This window comes from Moschus berezovskii, chromosome 10 (assembly GCF_049115385.1).
Source record: "Moschus berezovskii isolate FMDL1 chromosome 10, NW_MosBer_1.0, whole genome shotgun sequence".
In the NCBI taxonomy this organism is placed as follows: Eukaryota; Metazoa; Chordata; class Mammalia; order Artiodactyla; family Moschidae; genus Moschus; species Moschus berezovskii.
In genome coordinates, this window is record NC_142469.1 from 32,922,711 (window position 1) to 32,946,569 (window position 23,859).

Below are 23,859 nucleotides of genomic sequence, written 5' to 3' on the forward strand. Positions count from 1 at the left end.
CGAGCTAGAAGATAGAATTGTAGAAATAAATGAAACAGAGACGGAAAAAGAAAAAAGAATTAAATGAGGACAATATTAGAGACATATGGGACAATATTAAACACCCCAACATTTGAATCATAGGAGTCCCAGAAGAAGAAGACAAAAAGAAAGACCATGAGAGAATACTTGAGGAGATAATAGTTGAAATTTTCCCTAAATTGGGGAAGGAAATAATCACCCAAGTCCAAGAAACACAGAGAATCCCTAACAGGATAAACCCAAGACGAAATACTCCAAGGCACATATTAATCAAATTAACAAAGATCAAACACAAGAACAAATATTAAAAGCAGCAAGGGAAAAACAACAAATAAGACACAAGGGGATCCCCATAAGGATAACAGCTAAGATTTCAGCAGAAACTCTTCAGGCCAGGAGGGAATGGCAAGACATACTTAAAGTGATGAAAGAAAGTAACCTACAGCCCAGATTACTATACCCAGCAAGGATCTCATTCAAATATGAAGGAGAAATCAAAAGCTTTACAGACAAGCAAAAGCTGAGAGAATTCAGCATCACCAAACCAGCTCTCCAACAAATACTAAAGGATCTTCTCTAGACAGGAAACACAGAAAGGGTATATAAACTCAAACCCCAAACAATAAAGAAAATGGCAACTGGATCATACTTATCAATAATCACCTTAAACGTAAATGGGTTGAATGCCCCAACCAAAAGACAAAGGCTGTCTGAATGGATACAAAAACAAGACCCCCATATATGTTGTCTACAAGAGACCCACCTCAAAACGAGGGACACATACAGACTGAAAGTGAAGGGCTGGAAAAAGATATTCCACGCAAATAGAGAACAAAAGAAAGCAGGAGTAGCAATACTCATATCAGATAAAGTAGATTTTAAAACAAAGGCTGTGAAAAGAGACAAAGAAGGAAACTACATAATGATCAAAGGATCAATCCAAGAAGAAGATATAACAATTCTAAATATTTATGCACCCAACATAGGAACACCGCAATATGTAAGACAATTACTAATAAGTATGAAAGGGGAAATTAACAGTAACACAATGATACTGGGAGACTTTAATACCCCACTCACACCTATGGATAGATCAACTAAACAGAAAATTAACAAGGAAACACAAACTTTAAATGATACAATAGACCAGTTAGACCTAACAGATATCTATAGGACATTTCACCCCAAAACAATGAATTTCACCTTTTTCTGAAGTGCACACAGAACCTTTTCCAGGATAGATCATATCCTGGGCCATAAATCTAGCCTTGGTAAATTCAAAAAAATTGAAATCATTCCAAGCATCTTTTCTGACCACAATGCAGTAAGATTAGATCTCAATTATGGGAGAAAAACTATTAAAAATGCCAACATATGGAGGCTGAACAACACGCTGCTGAATAATGAACAAATCATAGAAGAAATCAAAAGAGAAATCAAAATATGCATAGAAATGAATGAAAATGAAAACACAACAACCCAAAACCTCTGGGACACTGTAAAAGCAGTGCTAAGGGGGAAGTTCATCGCAATACAGGCACACCTCAAGAAACAAGAAAAAAGTCAAGTAAATAACCTAACTCTACATCTAAAGCAACTAGAAAAGGAAGAAATGAAGAACCCCAGGGTTAGTAGAAGGAAAGAAACTGTAAAAATTAGGGCAGAGATAAATGCAAAAGAAACAAAAGAGACCATAGCAAAATCAACAAAGCCAAAAGCTGGTTCTTTGAGAAGGTAAATAAAATTGACAAACCACTAGCCAGACTCATCAAGAAACAAAGGAAGAAGAACCAAATCAATAAAATTACAAATGAAAATGGAGAGATCACAATCAAAACACAGAAATACAAAGGATTATTAGAGAATGCTATCAGCAATTATATGGCAATAAAATGAATAACCTGGAAGAAGTGGACAAATTCCTAGAAAAGTACACCTTTCCAAAACTGAACCAGGAAGAAATAGAAAATCTGAATAGTCCCATCACAAGCACGGAACTAGAGGCTGTAATCAGAAATCTTCCAGCAAACAAAAGCCCAGGTCCTGACGGCTTCACAGCTGAATTCTACCAAAAATTTAGAGAAGAGCTAACACCTATTCTACTCAAACTCTTCCAGAAAATTGCTGAGGAAGGGAAACTTCCAAACTCATTCTATGAGGCCACCATCACCCTAATCCCAAAACCTGGTAAAGACCCCACAAAAAAAGAAAACTACAGGCCAATATCACTGATGAACATAGATGCAAAAATCCTTAACAAAATTCTAGCAATCAGAATCCAACAACACATTAAGAAGATCATACATCATGACCAAGTGGGCTTTATCCCAGGAATGCAAGGATTCTTCAAAATCCGCAACTCAATCAATGTAATACACCACATTAACAAACTGAAAAATAAAAATCATATGATTATCTCAATAGATGCAGAGAAAGCCTTTGACAAAATACAACATCCATTTATGATAAAAACCCTCCAGAAAATGGGAATAGAAGGGACATATCTCAACATAATAGAAGCTATATATGACAAACCCACAGCAAACATTATCCTCAATGGTGAAAAACTGAAAGCATTTCCCCTAAAGTCAGGAACAAGACAAGGGTGCCCACTCTCAACACTACTATTCAACATAGTTCTGGAAGTTTTGGTTACAGCAATCAGAGCAGAAAAAGACATAAAAGGAATACAAATTAGAAAAGAAGAAGTGAAACTTTCACTATTCGCTGATGACATGATCCTCTACACAGAAAACCCTAAAGACTCTACCAGAAAACTACTAGAGCTAATCAATGAATACAGTAAAGTTGCAGGATATAAAATCAACACGCAGAAATCCCTTGCATTCCTATACACTAATAATGAGAAAATAGAAAGAGAAATTAAGGAAACTATTCCATTCACTGTTGCAACGAAAAGAATTAAATACTTAGGAATATATCTACCTAAGGAAACAAAAGACTTGTGCATAGAAAACTATAAAACACTAGTGAAAGTAATCAAAGAGGACACTAATAGATGGAGAAATATGCCGTGTTCATGGATTGGAAGAATAAATATTGTGAAAATGAGTAAACTACCCAAAGTAATTTATACATTCAATGCAATCCCTATCAAGCTACCAACAATATTTTTCACAGAACTAGAACAAATAATCTCACAATTTGTATGGAAATACAAAAAACCTCGAATAGCCAAAGCAATCTTGAGGAAGAAAAATGGAAATGGGGGAATTAACATGCCGGACTTCAGGCTCTACTACAAAGCCACAATCATCAAGACAGTATGGTACTGGCATAAAGACAGAAATATAGATCAATGGAACAAAATAGAAAGCCCAGAGATAAATCCACGCACCTATGGACACCTTATCTTTGACAAAGGAGGCAAGAATATAAAATGGAGAAAAGACAGTCTCTTTAACAAGTGGTGCTGGGAAAACTGGTCAGCCACTTGTAAAAGAATGAAACTAGAACACTTCCTAACACCATACACCAAAATAAACTCAAAATGGATTAGAGAGCTAAATGTAAGACCTGAAACTATAAAACTCCTAGAGGAGAACGTAGGCAAAACACTCTCTGACATAAATCACAGCATGATTTATGTCAGGATCCTCCAAGACCCACCTCCCAGAATATTGGAAATAAAAGCAAAAATAAACAAATGGGACCTAATTAAAATCAAAAGCTTCTGCACAGCAAAGGAAACTATAAGCAAGGTGAAAAGACAGCCTTCAGAATGGGAGAAAATGATAGCAAATGAAGCAACTGATAAAGGATTAATCTCCAAAATATAGAAGCAGCTCCTGCAGCTCAATTCCAGAAAAATAAGTGACCCAATAAAAAAATGGGCCAAAGAACTAAACAGACATTTCTCCAAAGAAGACATAAAGATGGCTAACAAACACATGAAAGAATGCTCAACATCCCTCATAATCAGAGAAATGCAAATCAAAACCACAATGAGATACCATTTCTTTCACACCAGTCAGAATGGCTGCTATCCAAAAGTCTACATGCAATAAATGCTGGAGAGGGTGTGGAGAAAAGGGAACCCTCTTACACTGTTGGTGGGAATGCAAACTCGTACAGCCACTATGGAGAACAGTGTGGAGATTCCTCAAAAAACTGGAAATAGAACTGCCATATGATCCAGCAATCGCACTCCTGGGCGTACACACCGAGGAAACCAGAATTGAAAGAGACACATGTACTCTCCAATGTTCATCGCAGCACTGTTTATAATAGCCAGGACATGGAAGCAACCTAGATGTCCATCTGCAGATGAATGGATAAGAAAGCTTTGGTACATATACACAATGGAGTATTTTTCAGCCATCAGAAAGAATGCATTTGAATCAGTTCTAATAAGGTGGATGAAACTAAAGCCTATTATACAGAGTGAAGTAAGCCAGAAAGAAAAACATCAATACTGTATACTAACGCATATATATGGAATTTAGAAAGATGGTAACCTTAACCCTGTATACGAGACAGCAAAAGAGACATAGGTATATAAAACAGTCTTTGGGACTCTGTGGGAGAGGGTGAAGTTGGGATGATTGGTGAGAACGGCATTGTAGCATGTATATTATCATATGTGAAATGAATCACCAGTCCTGGTTCGACGCATGATACAGGATGCTTGGGGCTGGTGCACAGGGATGACCTGAAGGGAGGATATGGGGAAGAGGGAGGTGGGAGGGGGGTTCAAGAAAGGGAACACATGTACACCCGGGGCGGATTCGTGTCAATGTATGGCAAAACCAACCAATATATTAATGTAAGGTAAAAAAAAAAAACAAAAACAAATATGTCACCGAGCTTTTGCTTTTACTACCAAAAATAAACCACAAATTAATTGATCATTGAATAATGATGATGATAATGCAGAGATACACAAATATAAACATTTTCCACTGTTTTCAGTTACGTATTTTAATTACTGTCATCCTAGAAAATTCAGTCAGATTATTATTAAATTAGTATTACTTTATCTGTATACTAAGACTGTAAAAATCAGGTCTGACTATAAAGTAATCATCCTATTTTTTATGAGTCATTTGTTAAAACTTGCCTTAACATCGTTCAGGCATCAAAAGTGGTTTTCTTCAAGATCTTTAGAAAATATAATGATTTTTAATTCATCAATTTGGGAAAATTATTTTAATTTTTTTATAATGTTGTTTTTTAACTATCACCTGAAATCTCATCCTTTGAGAAAGCTATTCTAACTCCAGTGTCCGCTTTATAGAACACTCTTAAAAAAGAAAAAGTAAAATATTTGCTGGAGAAAATCTTTCTCTCCTATACCACATTATGGGGCTTCCCAGGTGGCTCAGTGTAAAGAATCCTGCCAAGCAGAAAACCCAGTTTTCATCTCTGGGTCAGGAAGATCCCCTGGAGGAAGAAATGGCAACCCACTCCAATGTTCTTGCCTGGGAAATCCCATGGACAGAGGAACCTGGCAGGCTATAATCCATGGGGTTGCAAAGAGTAGGACACGACTTAGTGACTAAACCACCACCATGCCAGATTATACAGTATTGACCAGTAAAAGAGATGCATTTAGGTGGTGGTACATTTGTTTCTAGGCAGAAGGCCCTTGTAGCAGGCTTCTCAGCACATGACATGATTACATTTGATCCAAAATTTTCTGTTACATTTAATCCTGAACCCATCTATATGTTGAATCAATCTAGTGAACATTTGATAAAATGGGTTGGGGAGCCATCAGACCAATGAGGCTGTGTATAATATCTATCTGCTAGAATGGTTAAGAATTATGATACAAAGTTTTAGTATTCATTGATCATTAAGCTGCTCAACAAAACTGATTCTTCTTTAGAAGAGTTCTGATAAGGAATGTAATTAATATTATGGGAAAAGCAGGGCAAACACCATTATCTCTTTTGTGTTTTCTGTTCATGAATGTCTACTGGTTCAAGAATTACTGCGGTAAAACACATAGGTTCTTATGAAAGAAAGTGCAATCACCCAGCACAATCTACCTTAACAGAGGTTTCTGAAGGTAATGGTGGATGTGGAACTATGACCTGAGGCTGGAATTTAATGTTGCTTAGCAGCCTCATTTTAGAGGGTGCAAGGGAGAGAATTGAAGGGCTCTCTGGAAATCTACTTCAAACTTGAGCTTGGGGCCATGGACTCTTCACTTTAACATTCTAAGTACATTGGATAAGGCAGCCTCAGAACTTATTCCTTCAGAATAAAGGATTTATTGTCGAGTGAATAATAATGTAGAGTTTTGAAGGCTTGTTAGAACTATCCTTTTAGGGAGATTAGATGAAAGTGTTGATGGAACACCGTGTACAAGGCAAGAATTACGTGTTCACTGAATTGTAATGACACATCAAAGCAGGGACACACCAAATAGGGATAAATGTCACTTGTGCTGTGCACATACTCAGTAGACCTTTTGTAGACAGGTTTTATAACACCAGAGCTGCCCAATTAAATTATGCATAGAACTAATTAATATTTGCAAGTACTCCATGTGAAGGCAGCTTAAAAACAGTAGCAATATTGCTATAGCAAAGACTGCTATCTTTGGGATAAAGTGGTAAAATTAAGAGTGATGTTTGTAGTGGGGTAAAAAGTAGAGTTTATCTGTTTACTTTTTAATTTTTATAACTAAATATTTTAAACCGCGTTTTATAAAAATTCTGTCTATGTATGTACATATTTAATTATAATTAAAATTTAGCATGCTTTTATTTGGAAATACATTTAGCATTTGTTATCAAAACATAACAAAGTGTTCTGAGGCACCGAGAAGTCTATGAAATGGAGGTCTCTACGCTACAGGAGACTGCAATTTGGAGACAGGGAGAATTTAAGTAATAACACAAATTGGCTACCTAGTAGTGCTAAACTGAATTGTAAAGATAAAAAATGCCGAAGAATTAAGACAAAGTGATTTTCAGTAAGTGGGATTTCTCATGAAGGAGAGGTGACTTGACTTGGATTTGTAGCATGACTAAAAGCTAAACTGGAGGGGAAAATGCATTGTCGGTCAGTGGATGACTTAAGTAAATATAAAGAGTTAGTGGTAGTTATAAAAGATTCTTGTGATTATCAAGACATGAGCGAGACACGTGTTGTTTTATTTTTTTTTTAAAGAACCCTCTACCTTCACTCTTTGATCAGTCTTGAGAGATGTTATAACTTAAATTTGGCAGACATTGTGGAGATAATTGTAAGAGAAAAACTAAGCAAAATCCTGTTTGCAGTATCTAAATGGATAACACCATTCAATTCTTGTCCTTACTGTATAAACTCCAGGTCAAATGTGAACATTTAAGTGAATTAGAGAATCAGATGTATACATGGTGGGTGATTTTTTGAAAATTATGCAGTTTCTTGAAGTAAATTCTTATTTGTTAAGTAAAAAGCTAACTACAAATAAGTCTATTGAGTCAATTCCAAAGAATTTGCTGAAATAATGCCTGATGGCTTTGAAATCTATTGGGCAGTGTTGATATCCTACAATACATCTTAGTATCTTTATTACTCTACATATTATACCATTGGAACAGGTGAATTTCTTAACTTAAAAACATTATGGGTATCGATCCTCTCTACATTTTTGTGTGTTATTAAACTCCTTTAAAAGAAACAAATGTGAACCAAGTAGAATTAATTTACTTGTGAATTTACTTTTTTACTACAAAAATAATTGCATGTTAATAACATTTAGAAAATAGATGAAAAGGACCTGTAATACATTAGAATAATAAATTTAAGTATATTCCTTTTGAGTCTCCTGTTCCTGATTTTTACACCCAGTTCTGCTACTTGCTCACAGTCTGCTACACTGTGAACATGTGTAAATCATCTGATGTCTCTAAGGCTTAGTTCCTTGCTCTGGCCTGCCTTTCTTATAAGACTGTTCTGAAGGCCAAAGAGAGAGGGTACACGAAAGTGTTTTGGCAATTGTAGCACAAAGCATAGATTCAATGTAGTCCTGGATATTGGTTGAAAGTGGTCCCCCAGATTCTAATCCACTCAGAAGGAATTGCTTTAAGAGATGCTCACAATCCCTGATTCAATTAATGTGGCTTAAGGCATCATAGCAGAGAAGGCAGTGGCACCCAACTCCAGTACTTTTGCCTGGGAAATCCCATGGACGGAGGAGCCTGGTAGGCTACAGTTCATGGGGTCGCTAAGAGTCGGACTCGACTGAGTGACTTCACTTTCACTTTTCACTTTCATGCATTGGAGAAGGACATGGCAACCCACTCCAGTGTTCTTGCCTGGAGAATCCCAGGGAAGGGGGAGCCTGGTGGGCTGCCGTCTATGGGGTCGCAGAGAGTCGGACACGACTGACACTGCTTAGCAGCAGCAGCAAGGCATCATAGATTTGGCCCCAGAACGAACTTTACACAGAACCTAGGGTCACCTCCCTTGGAACAACTCTGAGCTGACTGAATGCCTCCCTCAAATGCTTCCAGTAACATTTATATACTATAACTTGGATCCTGTTTAGAATTGTGATCTAGGATTAGGTGAATTCCACCACAGAGGAAGTCAAGATTCAAAGGTAATTAAAGTATGCTGTGCCTTTTCTGTTTGTAAATGATGGTATACATTTGCTAAAAGGAGGGTGTAATTTTTATTAACTTTCAGAAATGATACATTTTATACAGTTATTATAACTATGTGTAATAAAGTGGTATGTAATTCTTCAGTAACTAGGCACAGATAATTTATATATTCCATTATTTTTTGCATAGATCTAGTCCTTTTATTTTAGAAGTGATTGTGATTTGCTCAGATATAACAATTTCAAACCTAAAATGGAATTATGCAAAAGACATTATTTTAACTACTTGTCTGTGTAATAGCATATTTTTATTCTCTTTTTGTTCTGTGTTTATATCTGAACTAAAAAAAAAAAAACTTCCTATGAATATTATTTTCAACTTATTTTCTTATTTCAAATTTGGATGGGTTTATGAATAAATGGGTTTATAAATTTATGAATACATGCACTACATTTGCATGTTCCCAGTTTTCTGAAGAATAGTTATTTAATATGTTCTAATGCTATTTTCTTTCCCTTATTTCAGCACCTACTAAAAAAGAGGAAAAGAAGGAAGGTATGTTTTATGCAGAGTTCCATTATGCTTTTTATGTGAACAAGTTACCAAACGTCAGAGTGGAAGTTTGACTGCCAGCTTGTCTATATTTACTTTGGATCTATTATGTGCATATATTTTGTGTGACTGTGTTTTTTTTCTACATCTCCTCACAGTAAAGGGTGAACCACTTTTTTAAACAGTAATTTTAATCTAATCTTTCTCAATGTGTAGGGGGTGAAACACCATCTGTCAAAATCTTTGACCTTCTGTTTCATTAGATATTTTATTAAACGTCAAAAATATGTAAAATATAGACCAATTTTCTCCTAGCAACTACTTATATCTGTGACACTAACAAGCAACTGATGTTACTTTGTTCTATTAAGTTGCAAATAAGTCACAATCCATCCCTTGCACTCCACCTCCCTTTGTCAGGATGTCCTGATATGGAGTCATTTATTCCCTGTTGTCAAAGAGAGACTGCACCTGATGGACTTAAATGGGCAAGGAAGACTTTATTCAAGACTGCTCCAAAGGGGTCAAGTGTGTTTACAGTAGAAGAAATTGAACTCTCAACTTTAACTCTCAACTCCTACTTGGGGTAGGAGCTGGTCAATGTGATGAGGCCATCTAGATTTCCTAATTGTTGCCTGGGAAATTAGGCTCCTACCGTTCCTCAGAGACTGGCATATAGGACTATGCATCCCCTTTGATGATTATATTTCAAAGTGATATCTTACAGACCTTGAAGAAGGTATTTCTGGTTGTAAAAGATTTATGTTTCAAAGGGACAGAGAAAGAATTTACAATTTTCTAAAGTAAATGCTCTGATAAAAGGGAGGTCAGGGGCCTGTAGTCAAGAAGGACTCTGTCTAAACTTTATTCAAGCTGAGAAGACTAAGGCCCTCTAAATCTCTGTGATTCTATTTAGAGATGTTTCTAATGCACATCCTGACTACTCTTAGACAGGATTTCTAGATATCACCCCTGTTCATTAATCTAGGCTTATTTTCTCAGTGAAAAATCACATGTAGAGATAAGCAATCACTTCTGACTTTGAAAATGATGGTTATTTTCTAATTAGTGTTCATCTGATCTGAGAAAAATAAGAAAAGTGTTATATTTTAAATTTAGTTTCATCAGAATTTTACACAGTCATAAGAGCTTGGGGGTCACATTTTACTTATGTTAAACCAGAATCTTGAGTCAATAGAAGGAGAAATTGTTTATTGGTTATTACTGTTACATAGTATCATAATAAAGTCAACTAATACATATTAATGTGGTTATTATCAAGGCATAGAAATCAGTATGCATATACACATTAGATATTTCAGTGCATTTTGGAAATTATATCATTTATATGATCAATGTTCGAGAAGGCAATGGCAACCCACTCCAGTAGTCTTGCCTGGAAAATCCCAAGGACTGAGGAACCTGGTAGGCTGCAGTCCATGGGGTCATGAAGAGTTGGACACGACTAAGCGACTTCACTTTCACTTTTCACTTTCACACATTGGAGAAGGAAATGGCAACCCACTCCAGTGTTCTTGCCTGGAGATTCCCAGGGACGGGGGAGCTTGGTGGGCTGCCGTCTATGGGGTCGCACAGAGTCAGACACGACCGAAGTGTCTTAGCAGCTGCAGCAGCATGATCAATGTTGTGGTGTATACACAGAAATCTTACAAGAAAGAAGATATAGTAAATTCCTGACACAGCTTTTGACAGACAGTAGAATAGAGAGGCACAAGGAAAATGGTCTCATAGCAAGTCCTCAGAGGCTCATCCCCTTACATTCTAGAAGGACACAAGTCCTCCTGCCAGACTTAGAATTAGCTGTGGTTCAAACCTTTGCCTGAATGGCATGTATACCTAGAACAAAAGTTATCAGGGCAGCATGGTGGAGCCTATGTCCTGTACTCTCACGCACTTCTTTCCTTTAAGTATTATGTATTTTATCTATAGTAAACCACTTTCAAATACAGATACAATGTGCTGCTATTGTTCCTGCTTTTATCATAATAGATTTTGCCCTTGCCTTTTCCGTCTATGAATACTCAGTGTTTTTAGGGCTCAAGATAAATTCTCTTTCCTCTAAAATGTTTGAACCTCCCAATTAAATATTTTTTCTCTTTCATTTATAGTCTTCCTTCAGAGTTTATGTGTACCTCCTTACTATTATTTACCTTATGCTCGTTGTACTTCATATTATTTGCATTGTTTTCATTCTATTCTAATTGACTTTAAGACTTTGACTAAAGGGACCATCCCTAATTCATTTCTATCCCCTACAGTGAATAACACATTTCCTTAGTTTGTACATTACTCAATAGATATTTATTATGTGAATGAATCAGTAATATCTAGGAATCTTAAGATAAATATTATAGCCACAAGAAATATGAGCAGGCACTCAAATTTTCATAATGCAGACAAGGAAGGATTTTTTTTTTTTTTCAGTTGGGAGTTATATTTAGTTTAGTCACTCAGTCCTGTCCAACTCTTTGCAACCCCATGGACTGCAGCACGCCAGGCTTCCCTGTCCATCACCAACTCTTGGAGCTTGCTCAAACTCATGTCTATCAAGTAGGTGATGTCATCCAACCATCTCATCTTCTGTTGTCCCCTTCTCCTCCCGCCTTCTATCTTTCCCAGAGTCAGGGTCTTTTCCAATGAGTCCATTCTTCGCATCAGGTGGCCAAAGTATTAGAGTTTTAGCTTCAGCATCAGCCCTTCCAATGAATATTCAAGACTGATTTCCTTTAGGATGGACTGGTTGGATCTCCTTGTAGTCCAAGAGATTCTCAAGAGTCTTCCCCAACATCACAGTTTAAAAGCATCAATTCTTTGGCACTCAGCTTTCCGTATAGTCCAACTCTCACATCCATACATGACTACTGGAAAAACCACAGCTTTGACGATATGGACCTTTGTTGGCAAAGTAATGTCTTTGTTGTTTACTATGCTGTATAGGTTTGCCATCGTTTTTCTTCCAAGGAGCAAGCATCTTTTAATTTCATGGCTGCAGTCACCATCTGCAGTGATTTTGGAGCTCCAAAAAGTAAAGTTTGTCACTATTTCTATTGGTTCCCCTTCTGTTTGCCATGAAGTGATGGGATCAGATGCCATGATCTTTTGATTGTGGGAGTATATTACACTCAGCTTTTTAGGTCTAGGAATTTACTAGTCAATTATTAACAATTTGGGGCTTCCCAGATGGCACAGTGGTAAAGAATCCACCTGCCAATGCAGGAGATAAAAGAGATGTGAGTTTGATCCCCAGGTCAGAAAGATCTCCTGGAGTAGGAAATGGCAGCCTGTTCCAGTATTCTTTCCAGGAAGATTCCTTGGACAGAGGAGACTGATGGGCTACAGTCCATGCAATCACAGATTTGGCCATGACTGATCACACACACATTAACAATTTTGTCTTAAGCATATATTGTCTCTAGCTGCTACTTGAGTTGCACTAGCAGATCTAGATAGATCTCATTCATATAACATCAGCCTCATTGATGAAATTCTAGGGGCTGGAAAACCTGTTTCAACACAGGTTATGTTCTGAAGGACACAACTCCATTGAGAACTAGCCAAATAAGATTTATTATTTATTGTAATCAGGGCAAGACTGAATAGAGTTGAACGCATGTGAGAATTAGTCATAAATTCTAGGACTTCATCATTGAAACTTGAAGAGGAGTCATGCTGAAAAACAATGCAAAGTCTCTGATATTGTAATTGAATAAGGATGTCAATTGGCAAGTTACATACACACACACTCACAAATGGTATACTTCATTACCTGGTTTATTAGCCTATCAGAGAGTTAGTTTTTCCCTTCAGTCCTGATTGGAGTTTCATTATTCTCTGGCATCATTATGAACATGATAGAGCATACCTGATACACGGCTAAAGTTGAGTGAGTGATGAACAAATTGCAAATACATCACTGCTTTTAAATCACAGCTGCTGTGGGCCTCTGTGTTCTTAATAGAAGATTGTTATTCAGATTATTGGGCATATGGCCAATAGGGAGATATATTCAGCAAGTAAGTCTTTACAATATTTTAAGCCATCTCAGCAGGATGCTGAGAGAGCATAATGAAGTTTAATAACATGAGTATTGAGGCCTGGTACTAATGGCTCTTCAGGGTCAGTATGTGATCTTCCAGTTTTAAGCATTGTATTTTTGTTTGCTCAGGTATTTACTTATATAAATCTGCTGCTCTGTTGACTCCTAACCAAAAGACTTGTAATTATGGTGAAATTTTAAGTACATCTCACTAAAACTCCCAGTTCTCACAGCAAATATATTGAATATTTTAAAGACCAACTTAAAAGATCAATCAATTAGATTGATCCAGTTAGATAAAAAATAACATGACTTATTTTTTACATTTTTACTTTGTGAAATATTTTCTCTGTTTCAACAAGTGATATACATTACCTGACCCTGGAGTTCATATTCTTTTCTTTCTTTTATTACAGAACAGTTGATATCTAATGCAATATTTATCAGGGCTTCCCAGGTGACACTGGTGGTAAATAACCCACCTGCCAATGCAGAAGACATAAGACATGTGGGTTAGATTCCTGGGTCGAGAAGATCCCCTGGAGGAGGGCATGGCATCTCACTCCTGTATTCTTGCCTGGAGAAGCCCATGGACAGAGGAGGATGGAAGGGTTGGAAGAGTTGGACACGAGTGAAGTGACTTAGCACACACAATTTTTTATCTATTCTTACTACCAGAGAAAAGAACAGTAGATTAAAAACAGCAGGAATTCTAGACTTACCCATATTGTATTAAGCTTTTCACCCCTACCCAAGCCAGCATCTAGTTTAAAAACAGAAGGATTGAAAATAATCTAGTTCTAATAAGCCCGTTTTATCCTCTTATCTGTTCTACCTTTCTTCCCCAGCTTTATCTTCAATTGCAGTTCTGAATGACATGTGCCCACCATAATCTTTCTGTGGTTTGCATCAGGCTGTACTCTGGGCTCAAAAGATTGCTCAATGAGAATCATAGGACCTCTCAAGGATAAATCCTACTCCAGTATACTAGAACCAAACTAATTAATAGCTCATGTTGGCCATTGAACTGTTCACTTTACACTTTCAGCCCATGTAATATGAGAATATATGTCTCCAAATAGAAGTGACATTATAGCTAAATATACGAGTAAAATGACAAATGGCATTTATTGCATTCTTGTATGGACTTGTTTATGTAATGTTTTTCTAGTCTTTGAATTACCTGCTTACCTAGTTAGGGTATTTACTCATGAAGGAAATGAATGAGAAATTGCTTGCAGAGCACATTTGTTTTAGATCACAAATTTCACCCACTTCATTATACCTCCTGGTGAGAAACTGAATAGCAAGAAAAAGATTGTTTTTTGAGGGTGAGGTGGCAGGTATTAAGAAAAATTTCGTCAAAAGTTCTTTTTACTAATGATGCTAAGCACAGTGGTGTTTAATAAATGTTTGCTCAATAAATAAGTGTATAGTTTCAAGGATATATTGCTTAAAAATAAGGTTTGTTTTTCTCTTATACATGAAATATAACCCTCTTACAGAGAAAATAGAAATTCAGAAAGAAGTTGCAAAACATCATTTTTATGACTGTAGTTTTCAATTATGTGTATATACTATGAATCCCCTGAACCATTCACCTACTCTGTGGAGGGTACTGATTAATATTCCTATTATTTAGAGGTATAAAACAATGTCAGAAACAAAGCATCTTTCTATGAGATAGGTTGGAATTTTTCTCCTTGGAAATCTATAAGTGAAATTATTGCTTCATAAAGCATGCTCATTTTAAACACTTTCAAGATTTTTTTTCCCCAAGTTGCTCTCCTAAAATGTGTTTTCATCTTTCTACTTCTCTGGAATTAGGTTATTATTTTCACCACACTATTTCTGTTGCTGATTATCATTTCCTCATAAAACAATTCAGTTGATCATCTAACTGTCTTTTGTGAACAGTCTCCTACTCACTGTTATCTTCAAACATTTTAGATCCATTTGTAAATATAATCATAATGTGTCTATGTCACCAAAAAGCACACAAATCCATTAACTAGCCAAAATGTTCATGAATATCTGTTGCTGTAGGTTCTAAGCCAAATAATTGTCAGCCAGAGAACAGTTTACCTATCTTTTGAAAGTGCCGATTCATCATTCATTATTATTATTCTATTTTCAGTAATATTGAGAACATTCCAAAACTAAGTTACAGAAGAGGTAAAAGAAAAAAAATAGAACAAAATATTCTAAACAAAAATTTAAGTTAAGGTGCCTCTATCCCCTGCCCCCCCAAAAAGAAAGAAAGAAATGTGCCTCCATCCTAAAATATAGAGAAGGAATTGGTGACCCACTCCAGTATTCTTTTCTGGAGAACCCCATGGACAGAGGAGCCTGATGGGCTATAGCTGATGGTGTCGCAAGAGTTGGAAATGACTTAGTGACTGAACAACAATCCTAAGATAAACATGTTTTTTAAAACTTGTTTTTAATTTCAAGTAATAGGAACAGATAGTTTCATGGTATAAATACTGGAAACAGTAAATTTCTCAGATATAGGCTGAATACCCAAAAGACTAAAAATTAAAGAGATGACTTTTGATCATTGAATGCACATTCAGTTCAGTTCAGTTCAGTTGCTCAGTCGTGTCCGACTCTTTGCGACCCCATGAATCACAGCACGCCAGGCCTCCCTGTCCATCACCAACTCCCGGAGTCCACTCAAACTCATGTCCATTGAGTCGGTGATGCCATCCAGCGATCTCAACCTCTGTCATCCCCTTCTCCTCCCGCCCCCAATCCCTCCCAGCATCAGGGTCTTTTCCAATGAGTCAACTCTTTGCATGAGGTGGCCAAAGTATTGGAATTTCAGTTTTAGCATCAGTCCTTCCAATGAACACCCAGGATTGATCTCCTTTAGAATGGACTGGTTGGATCTCCTTGCTATCCAAGGGACTCTCAAGGGTCTTCTCCAACACCACAGTTCAAAAGCATCAATTCTTCGGCACTCAGCTTTCTTCACAGTCCAACTCTCACATCCACACATAACCACTGGAAAAACCATAGCCTTGACTAGACGGACCTTTGTTGGCAAAGTAATGTCTTTGCTTTTAAATATGCTATCTATGTTGGTCATAGTATATCTACTCAATTTGACTTTTTAATAAAAGGTCATTAGCTTTGATAGATACAATGTACTTTCTTTGCAAATTAGATATGAATATCTTCCTTTGTATTTTTCTATATTTTATACATCTAAAGTTTCTAGTTTCTCACTTCCTACCTTAACCTAATAATTCTCCTCTCAAAAAACAAAATAATTTCTCTTTAAACCCTATGTTCTAGAAATGCATCATGCAATCAATCCATTTCATTGAAAATGATTTCAGAGTGTATGAACATTTTGATGTGCACTTATCAATTGTTGATTTTTCTTGTCTGCTTTATCAATAATTTATATTTGTGTTTTCAGATTCGAGGAAAACAAAAACACCTACAGAAGGTATTGGAAATATTTCCTTTTTCTGTCTTATGTTTAATGAACCCCAAGCAGAATTCCTTTTTAAAGGTTTCCCATGAAAGGAAAAAATATATATGTTATTAAAAAGAGAGCGAGAAATATTGAGAAAGAAAGAGAAAGAGTCTTTACTGACAATAATTCTATGAAAAATATTTGGCAGTAAAAAATAAATACTGTGTATGTTTACTTTTCATATTAATTATTTTCAAAGAAATGTTTGCTGGACAAGAAATTGAGCAATGTTCAGTATCAAGCATTTATTTTGCTAGAAAGCATAAATTTAATTAATCTTGGATATACCAGCATCAATGAAACTGAATCGTTTTAAGTCTTGAAGAGAATCATAAACTATGTGGCAAGTATACCTGTGTCTTCTGTATGTATTTATATGTGTTTATGTATACAGAGTGTTTATATGTTCACATGTATTTTAAAAGACTACAATATATGATTATTTTAAATGATTAAACTGTATCATTGGAGAAGGCAGTGGCAACCCACTCAGGTACTCTTGCCTGGAAAATCCCATGGACGGAGGACCCTGGTAGGCTGCAGTCCTTGGGGTCGCTAAGAGTCGGACACGACTGAGCGACTTCACTTTCACTTTTCACTTTCATGCATTGGAGAAGGAAATGGCAATCCACTCCAGTGTTCTTGCCTGGAGAAACCCAGGGATGGGGGAGCCTGATAGGCTGCCATCTATGGGGTCTCACAGAGTTGGACATGACTAAAGTGACTTAGCAAACTGTATCACCTTAGATTCATTGTCAAATAATGCTTTACAGTCAACTTATGGCAACACCTATAATAGTCAGCAATACCTCAGGCCAACACTTACTGTGAAATTTAAGGGGAGAGAATGAGGTGAGGGATTTAAAAACTAAAATCAAATCAGTGTGTTGTGGGAGTATATTTTATCTTTGACAATTCATAAGCAACAGTTTTCTATTTATATTTTTTTCAACAGAACTACCCAAGGGAAAAAGTAAGGAAATGCATGCAAAGTATATTTATTTTTCTATTTACTACAGCTATTGGCTTGCTGCTATACTTAAACTTGTGGTTTTGAATCTTCCTTTTCTACATTTTATGCATGAGAACTCTTTATTTTTGTCAGAATGAAAGACTATACAACCTGGGGAGGGGATGGGTCAGAGTGAACCGAAAAGCATGGCACTCTAATTTCTTTGAGTCCTGTTCAAATTCATGCAGTCATCTAATAATATCCGCAATCATCACCAAATAATATAACTTTGTTCCATTAACTGAAAGTGTATTATATTCAGTTCAGTTCAGTTCAGTCGCTCAGTCGTGTCCGACTCTTTGTGACCCCATGAATCACAGCACGCCAGGCCTCCCTGTCCATCACCAACTCCCGGAGTTCACCCAAACTCATGTCCATCGAGTCGGTGATACCATCCAGCCATCTCATTCTCTGTCGTCCCCGTCTCCTCCCACCCCCAATCCCTCCCAGTATCAGAGTCTTTTCCAGTGAGTCAACTCTTTGCATGAGATGGCCAAAGTATTGGAGTTTCAGCTTTAGCATCAGTCCTTCCAATGAACACCCAGGATTGATCTCCTTTAGAATGGACTGGTTGGATCTCCTTGCAGTACAAGGGACTCTCAAGAGTCTTCTCCAGCACTTATATTAGTGTAAATGTAGTCTCTGTAATCTGGTTAGTTCTGTAGTTAGAAAATAAAAGAGAAATTCTTTTTCAGGCTAGATTTGCAGTCTCTTTTCTGCTTTCTTTCTTCTTGTAATCCATAAATATTTTGGTTTGTTCACATGATATATGACATTTGTCCATAAAATGATTCTTTTTCCCTACAAGCACTATGAGCTCTGTGAAATTGCTTTGTTTAGGATCCATAACTTAGGCAGCACCCAGTGTTGCTTTAACACATATTGTTAAAGCTTGCTTGCTGACAGTTCAGTAAAGCTTGATACTTTGAGGTTGTATCTTTTGCAAGTGTATACTCTTCTCTGAAGATATGGGGTATGTTGAACAAACAGAAACAAAAATTATCAATTTAACCCTGTTCAATTAGCCATTAAAAGCCATCAATTTCCCAGTATGTAGCACTTTAAAAATTCTAGGAGAAATTAAAAACATGTTTAAAAATATATACCAATTAAAGAAAAAAGATTTATGTGCACTTTGGTCTGGCAAAAGTCAGGGCATTGAGACTCCTCATGTCATGAAAGTGCTCTAGAAAGTCCTGTGAAGAGAATCATGAAATTGTACCGCAGCTCAGCCAGGGGGAGCAATCTGTCTACAGAGAAGTTTGTGATCCTTTAGTCCTAGTTTTTTGTGTGGGCGCAGCATCTGATGGGCGGTGGCACACTGATAAAGAAGACACTCTATACACCACTTCACCAGCAGGGAATTGGATGACAACTGGAGATTTGAAAAATGGTATTAAGTAACATATTTATGCAACCTTAAGGCACTCACTTTATTACAGTCTATATGATTTAAAAGTTCCCATAGACACTCCTACTCCTTGATAATCTTCAGAGTATTGATATATTTGATAAATAAACATGCCTTCCCAGACATTTGTTTAGCATCCCAACTGTCTCCCTCCTTGGGAAGTTCCGTGGGTTGTGACTTGGACAGTAATAAGGACAGGAAAAAGAGCTTCCCTCCAAATAAATTAACTTATTTGCTCTAGTTTATCATCTGGACCTGCTTTTGTTGTTCTTATTGTCATATTGTTGAATTTATTTGATTTAGTGACTTTTTTTTCACTTCAAGATTACTTTATTCAGTTATACTTCTCCAATCCTATATTCTTATTTTGCTATAACCACAACTTGTTAGTCATTTATTTTGTTTTAATTTTTCAGTTTAATACAAATCATGGTAGAGGAAATGAGGGAAGTATACATGGGACCTTCCTGTGTATAGTTTTGTCAATTGTAATGATCTATATTTTTTTCAAAATAAAAAGTAAAAAAAATTTAAAAATCAATTGTAAATATGATTTCACAGTCCCTGTAGATATAAGGGTACTTTAATTTGTATTTATTAAGACAATTCAATAATTATATCTTGAATTATCCCATATAATAAATGTTCGACAGCCTTTTCTTGCATATCATCCCAAATTAACACAGGTGTTTTTCTGCTTACAGAATAATATTCTGATATGATTGGAAGACCCTTATTTTAACTTTGAAATCTCACAGATAGCTCGTGATCAATTTTGATGCATACCCAAATCTACTTTCAGTATTGTTTTTATTGTTATCACTTTAGAAATTTCTTAGAAATATTTTTGTAGTTGGTGGTTCAGCTCAGCAATATATTAAGCAATGCATTTAATTACTCCATGTTTTTCAGACAGTTGTTGGTAATATTCTTAACTGTGTTGTTAATTTTAACTAAGTCCCTGTGCTTCTTCCTTTTGACTTGTAACACATGGTCAAGCCATCCGTTTTATTTGTTTTATTGTCTGCCTGCTATCTTGCTGCTGCTAAGTCACTTCAGTCGTGTCCGACTCTGTGCGACCCCATAGACAAAAGCCCACCAGGCTCCCCCGTCCCTGGGATTCTCCAGGCAAGAACACTGGAGTGGGTTGCCATTTCCTTCTCCAATGTGTGAAAGTGAAAAGTGAAAGTGAAGTTGCTCAGTCGTGTCCGACCCTTAGCGACCCCACGGACTACAGCCAACCAGGCTCCTCCATCCATGGGATTTTCTAGGCAATAGTACTGGAGTGGTTTGCCATTGCCTTCTCCGGCCTGCTATCTTGGGAGTGGCTAAATCGGTCATTATACTGTCACAACTACAAGCCTGGTAAACAAAACTGTATACCTGAGAGAATAATGCGATGACTTTAGGAGGTTCGATGACACTCTGTGTTTCTAAAATAAAGTTCTAAGAACTCTTTCAGTGTAAACATCTTCTAGTCTCAAAAATATATGCACTAAATAAAACAAAGAAATCTCATTCTTTTTCTTTAAAAAATCAGATATTAATGTGTCTATGTTAAAGCATTTGACAGTCATTTAAATTAACTTGACATGCTCGTCAAGGCAAAATAAGAATAGAAAAGTAGATAAAGCACTTCATATAAAATTAGTACCTGCACTTCATATAAAATTAGTGCTTATTTTAATATAAATGTCAGCTTAATCTTGGGGCCAGAATACTGCTTTGTCTCATATAACACTGGCAAAAGCGGGTTCTTAAAAAGAATCACTGTCTGAAAAGGACTTTAAGAAGCATTTGTCCTAAAAACAAGGGAAGTGTGCTGTGCTTATTCCTGAAAATTCTTAGTCTATTTTTAGTGTCTTAAATCTGCCTCAGCAAAGCCTTTGTCTTAGCTAAACAAATATCTTTTCAGTACAAGAAAATTTCACCTTATAATAAAAAGTCCAGAGGAAATCTGTTCACCCTTATCTGAGGATTATTTTAAAGCAACTGCAATAATTATCCTTACTGCTTACTTTTTATCCCAAATTTATTTCATATTGATCTAGTCTAAGAAAATTTAAACTTTTTCCATCCTTTATAGACCTTGTGATATCATTCTAGATTCTTAGCCATGAAAAATTTTGATTCCTCTCATATTCAGAATATCTTTATTGCTGTTCTGTGAGGGAAAACTGAGGAGAAATGGAAAAGCTTATTTTAAATATACGTCAATATTAGTCTTCATGGCAGCTATTATTGGTGCAATACTGCACTAGTACATGTATGTTTCTTTGTGTCAGAACAATTAAGTTGGAAAATAAAATTAGAATAATAATAATAATAACAAAAATAATATATTTCAGAACAGGAAAAGAAAGAAAAACACATGGAACCAGGTAACTGTTAAATTCCTCCATCCTCTTAATTTTGAGATATTAATTTGCAATTGTATACAGAAATGCCATCAAATAGCATGGAATGTTAATTTTGTTTTCCTTTTCTTGTTTGATTCAGCAAAGTCACCAAAGAAGGACCAGTCAGGTGAGTCAGACTGGAGCTGCAGGGGTCTTTCTATCTGATGTCCAGGCTTTATTAATGCTGCAGCCTCAGACGGGGATAACCAAGACAGGGGAAAGGGCAGGAAATCCTTCCATCTTATGAGATGTCATTTTTCCAAGCTCTGGACATAGAGTTAATGTCAAGGCCATGTAAGAAAATGGAAGCTGAGTAATATGTTACATTCTTGCTACTCAATGTGTGTTCTGTGAACCAGCAGTGTAAGGGTCTCCTGAGAGATTGTTAGAGATGCAGAATCTCTGGTCCCATGCTAGACCCACTGAGTCAGAATCTGCCACTTCCTAACATCCCCAGTGGATTTGTCAATGCAGTGTGTGAGAAGCCCTGTTACAGTCCAGTGTAAAAAACAAAAATAAAAGCAAAACAAAATCCTTCCTGTAAATGCATCTGATATTGCTTTGTTTTTAAATATGAAATATTTAATTCTAGCAAATATTCTGTATCTATTCAAAATGTTCTTTATTGACACATCTTGAGTACTCAGGGGAGTTGCAGTGAGACAAGTAGATTATGTCTTCAATCTATTTACATTTGAATGAGGGGAAAAAAAAATTGAGAATCAGACAAGCAGAAAACACACATACAAACAAACAAAAACTAGGAATTCAGTACCTATAGATATCAAATGATTTTCTTAAAGTTTCCGAGCATTTAACTTGCCTTATCTGTTGTTTCAAATGAAAATAAATGTGTGTCCTGATCAAGGAACTTTAATGATCTGTGTGTGTATGTGTGTAGGTAGTCATAGCCTCATATAATGTCCATTAGTCACTCCTCCCATCATAATATATTTAAATGGAAATAGCATTTACATTAGCAATACATTAAAATAAAAATTGGGTTTCACAGGTGGCACTAGTGGTAAAGAACCTGCCTGCCAATGCAGGAGATGTAGGAGACTCAGGTTTGATCCTTGGGCTGGGAAAAAAAACCCTGGAGGAAGCTACAACCCACTTCAGTATTCTTACCTGGAAAATTCTATGGACAAAGGAGCCTAGCTGGCTGTAGCCCATAGAGTCGCAGAGTTAGACCTGAATGAAGTGACTTAGCACACATGCACAAAATCAAAGTTTCGATATTATGTAAATAACCAAGAAAATCTAGCTAAATTGCTTCTACCCCTTTCACAAACCATTTATTTTATATATAAAAGCACTTAACATACTTTTATGATCATATTACCTTTTCTGTTTCCCAGTTTAAATAGAAATTAGAAGATGACAATCGTTTTTTATATCTTTATCCCCACAGTGCGTATGTCAGGAACATTTTGGGCACTTGATAATGTTTGATTGGATGAAAAAAATTATCAAATATGATAATGTATTTTTGAAAAAACATAGACATGAATAACTCTTAAATAATTTATAGTATGTAATAATCTCACTTTCGCCACATTAGGTGTTCCAGGGTAACATTCCCACCATTTGGCCATGACATGTATTCTTGGTTGTGTGCGTATGCAGAAAGTTGAATTAGAGCATACATCAGAGAAATAGAAACATAAGGAATAGAGACATGAAGAATGATGATGGATATAATCAGTTTTACGAGTTTTAATAGCTAAACATTACTATCCAATATTTGACAAAATGCAGTAATTTACATTTCTTGAAATCTTTCTCTTGAAACTATTGGGTAATTTATTGATTCACTTTCTTCTTTTCATTCCATTTTGTAGACCTTAAGGAAATTGCATTGGCTTATATATAAAATCAATCAGATTCTTATATAATTTAAAACTGAAAACAAAATGAATGAGTCGTGAATGAGCATTCTTTGTTGGGAGAAGGTATATGAATATCAGCAATCTGTAGTTTATGAAAGTAAAAGTGAAAGTTGCTCAGTCCCGTCCCACTCTTTACGACCCCATGGACTATACAGTCCATGGAATTCTCTAGGACAGAATACTGGAATGCATTGCCTTTCTATTTTCCAGGGGATCTCCCCAACCCAGGGATTGAACCCAGGTCTCCCTCACTGCAGGCAGATTTACCAGCTGAGCCACAAAGGAAGCCCAAGAATACCAGAGTGGGTAGCCTATCCCTTCTCCAGTGGATCTTCCGGACCCAGGAATTGAACTGTGGTCTCCTGCATTGCAGGCAAATTCTTTACCAACTGAGCTATCAAGGAAGCCTTAATATATTTAAAATTTATAAAAGAAAATAGCACAACATTGTGTGTTCTTTT

The 23,859-nt window shown here is 36.3% G+C and overlaps 1 protein-coding gene across 12 annotated transcripts in view; it reads left to right on the top strand.

The window, feature by feature from the left end:
• The window catches only part of TRDN (triadin), a 424,466-nt gene that overhangs the window by 274,147 nt on the left and 126,460 nt on the right, over nt 1-23,859 (top strand). For 10 of the 12 annotated variants that reach the window (XM_088840567.1, XM_088840568.1, XM_088840571.1 and 7 more), the window contains 5 exons: nt 9,114-9,143; nt 16,625-16,654; nt 17,640-17,657; nt 21,456-21,488; nt 21,607-21,633. In XM_088840567.1, the coding sequence (XP_088696693.1) occupies nt 9,114-9,143; nt 16,625-16,654; nt 17,640-17,657; nt 21,456-21,488; nt 21,607-21,633 (138 nt within the window). The remainder of the gene's footprint in view (nt 1-9,113; nt 9,144-16,624; nt 16,655-17,639; nt 17,658-21,455; nt 21,489-21,606; nt 21,634-23,859) is intronic. The other 2 variants (XM_088840574.1, XM_088840570.1) reach the window with 1 other exon arrangement.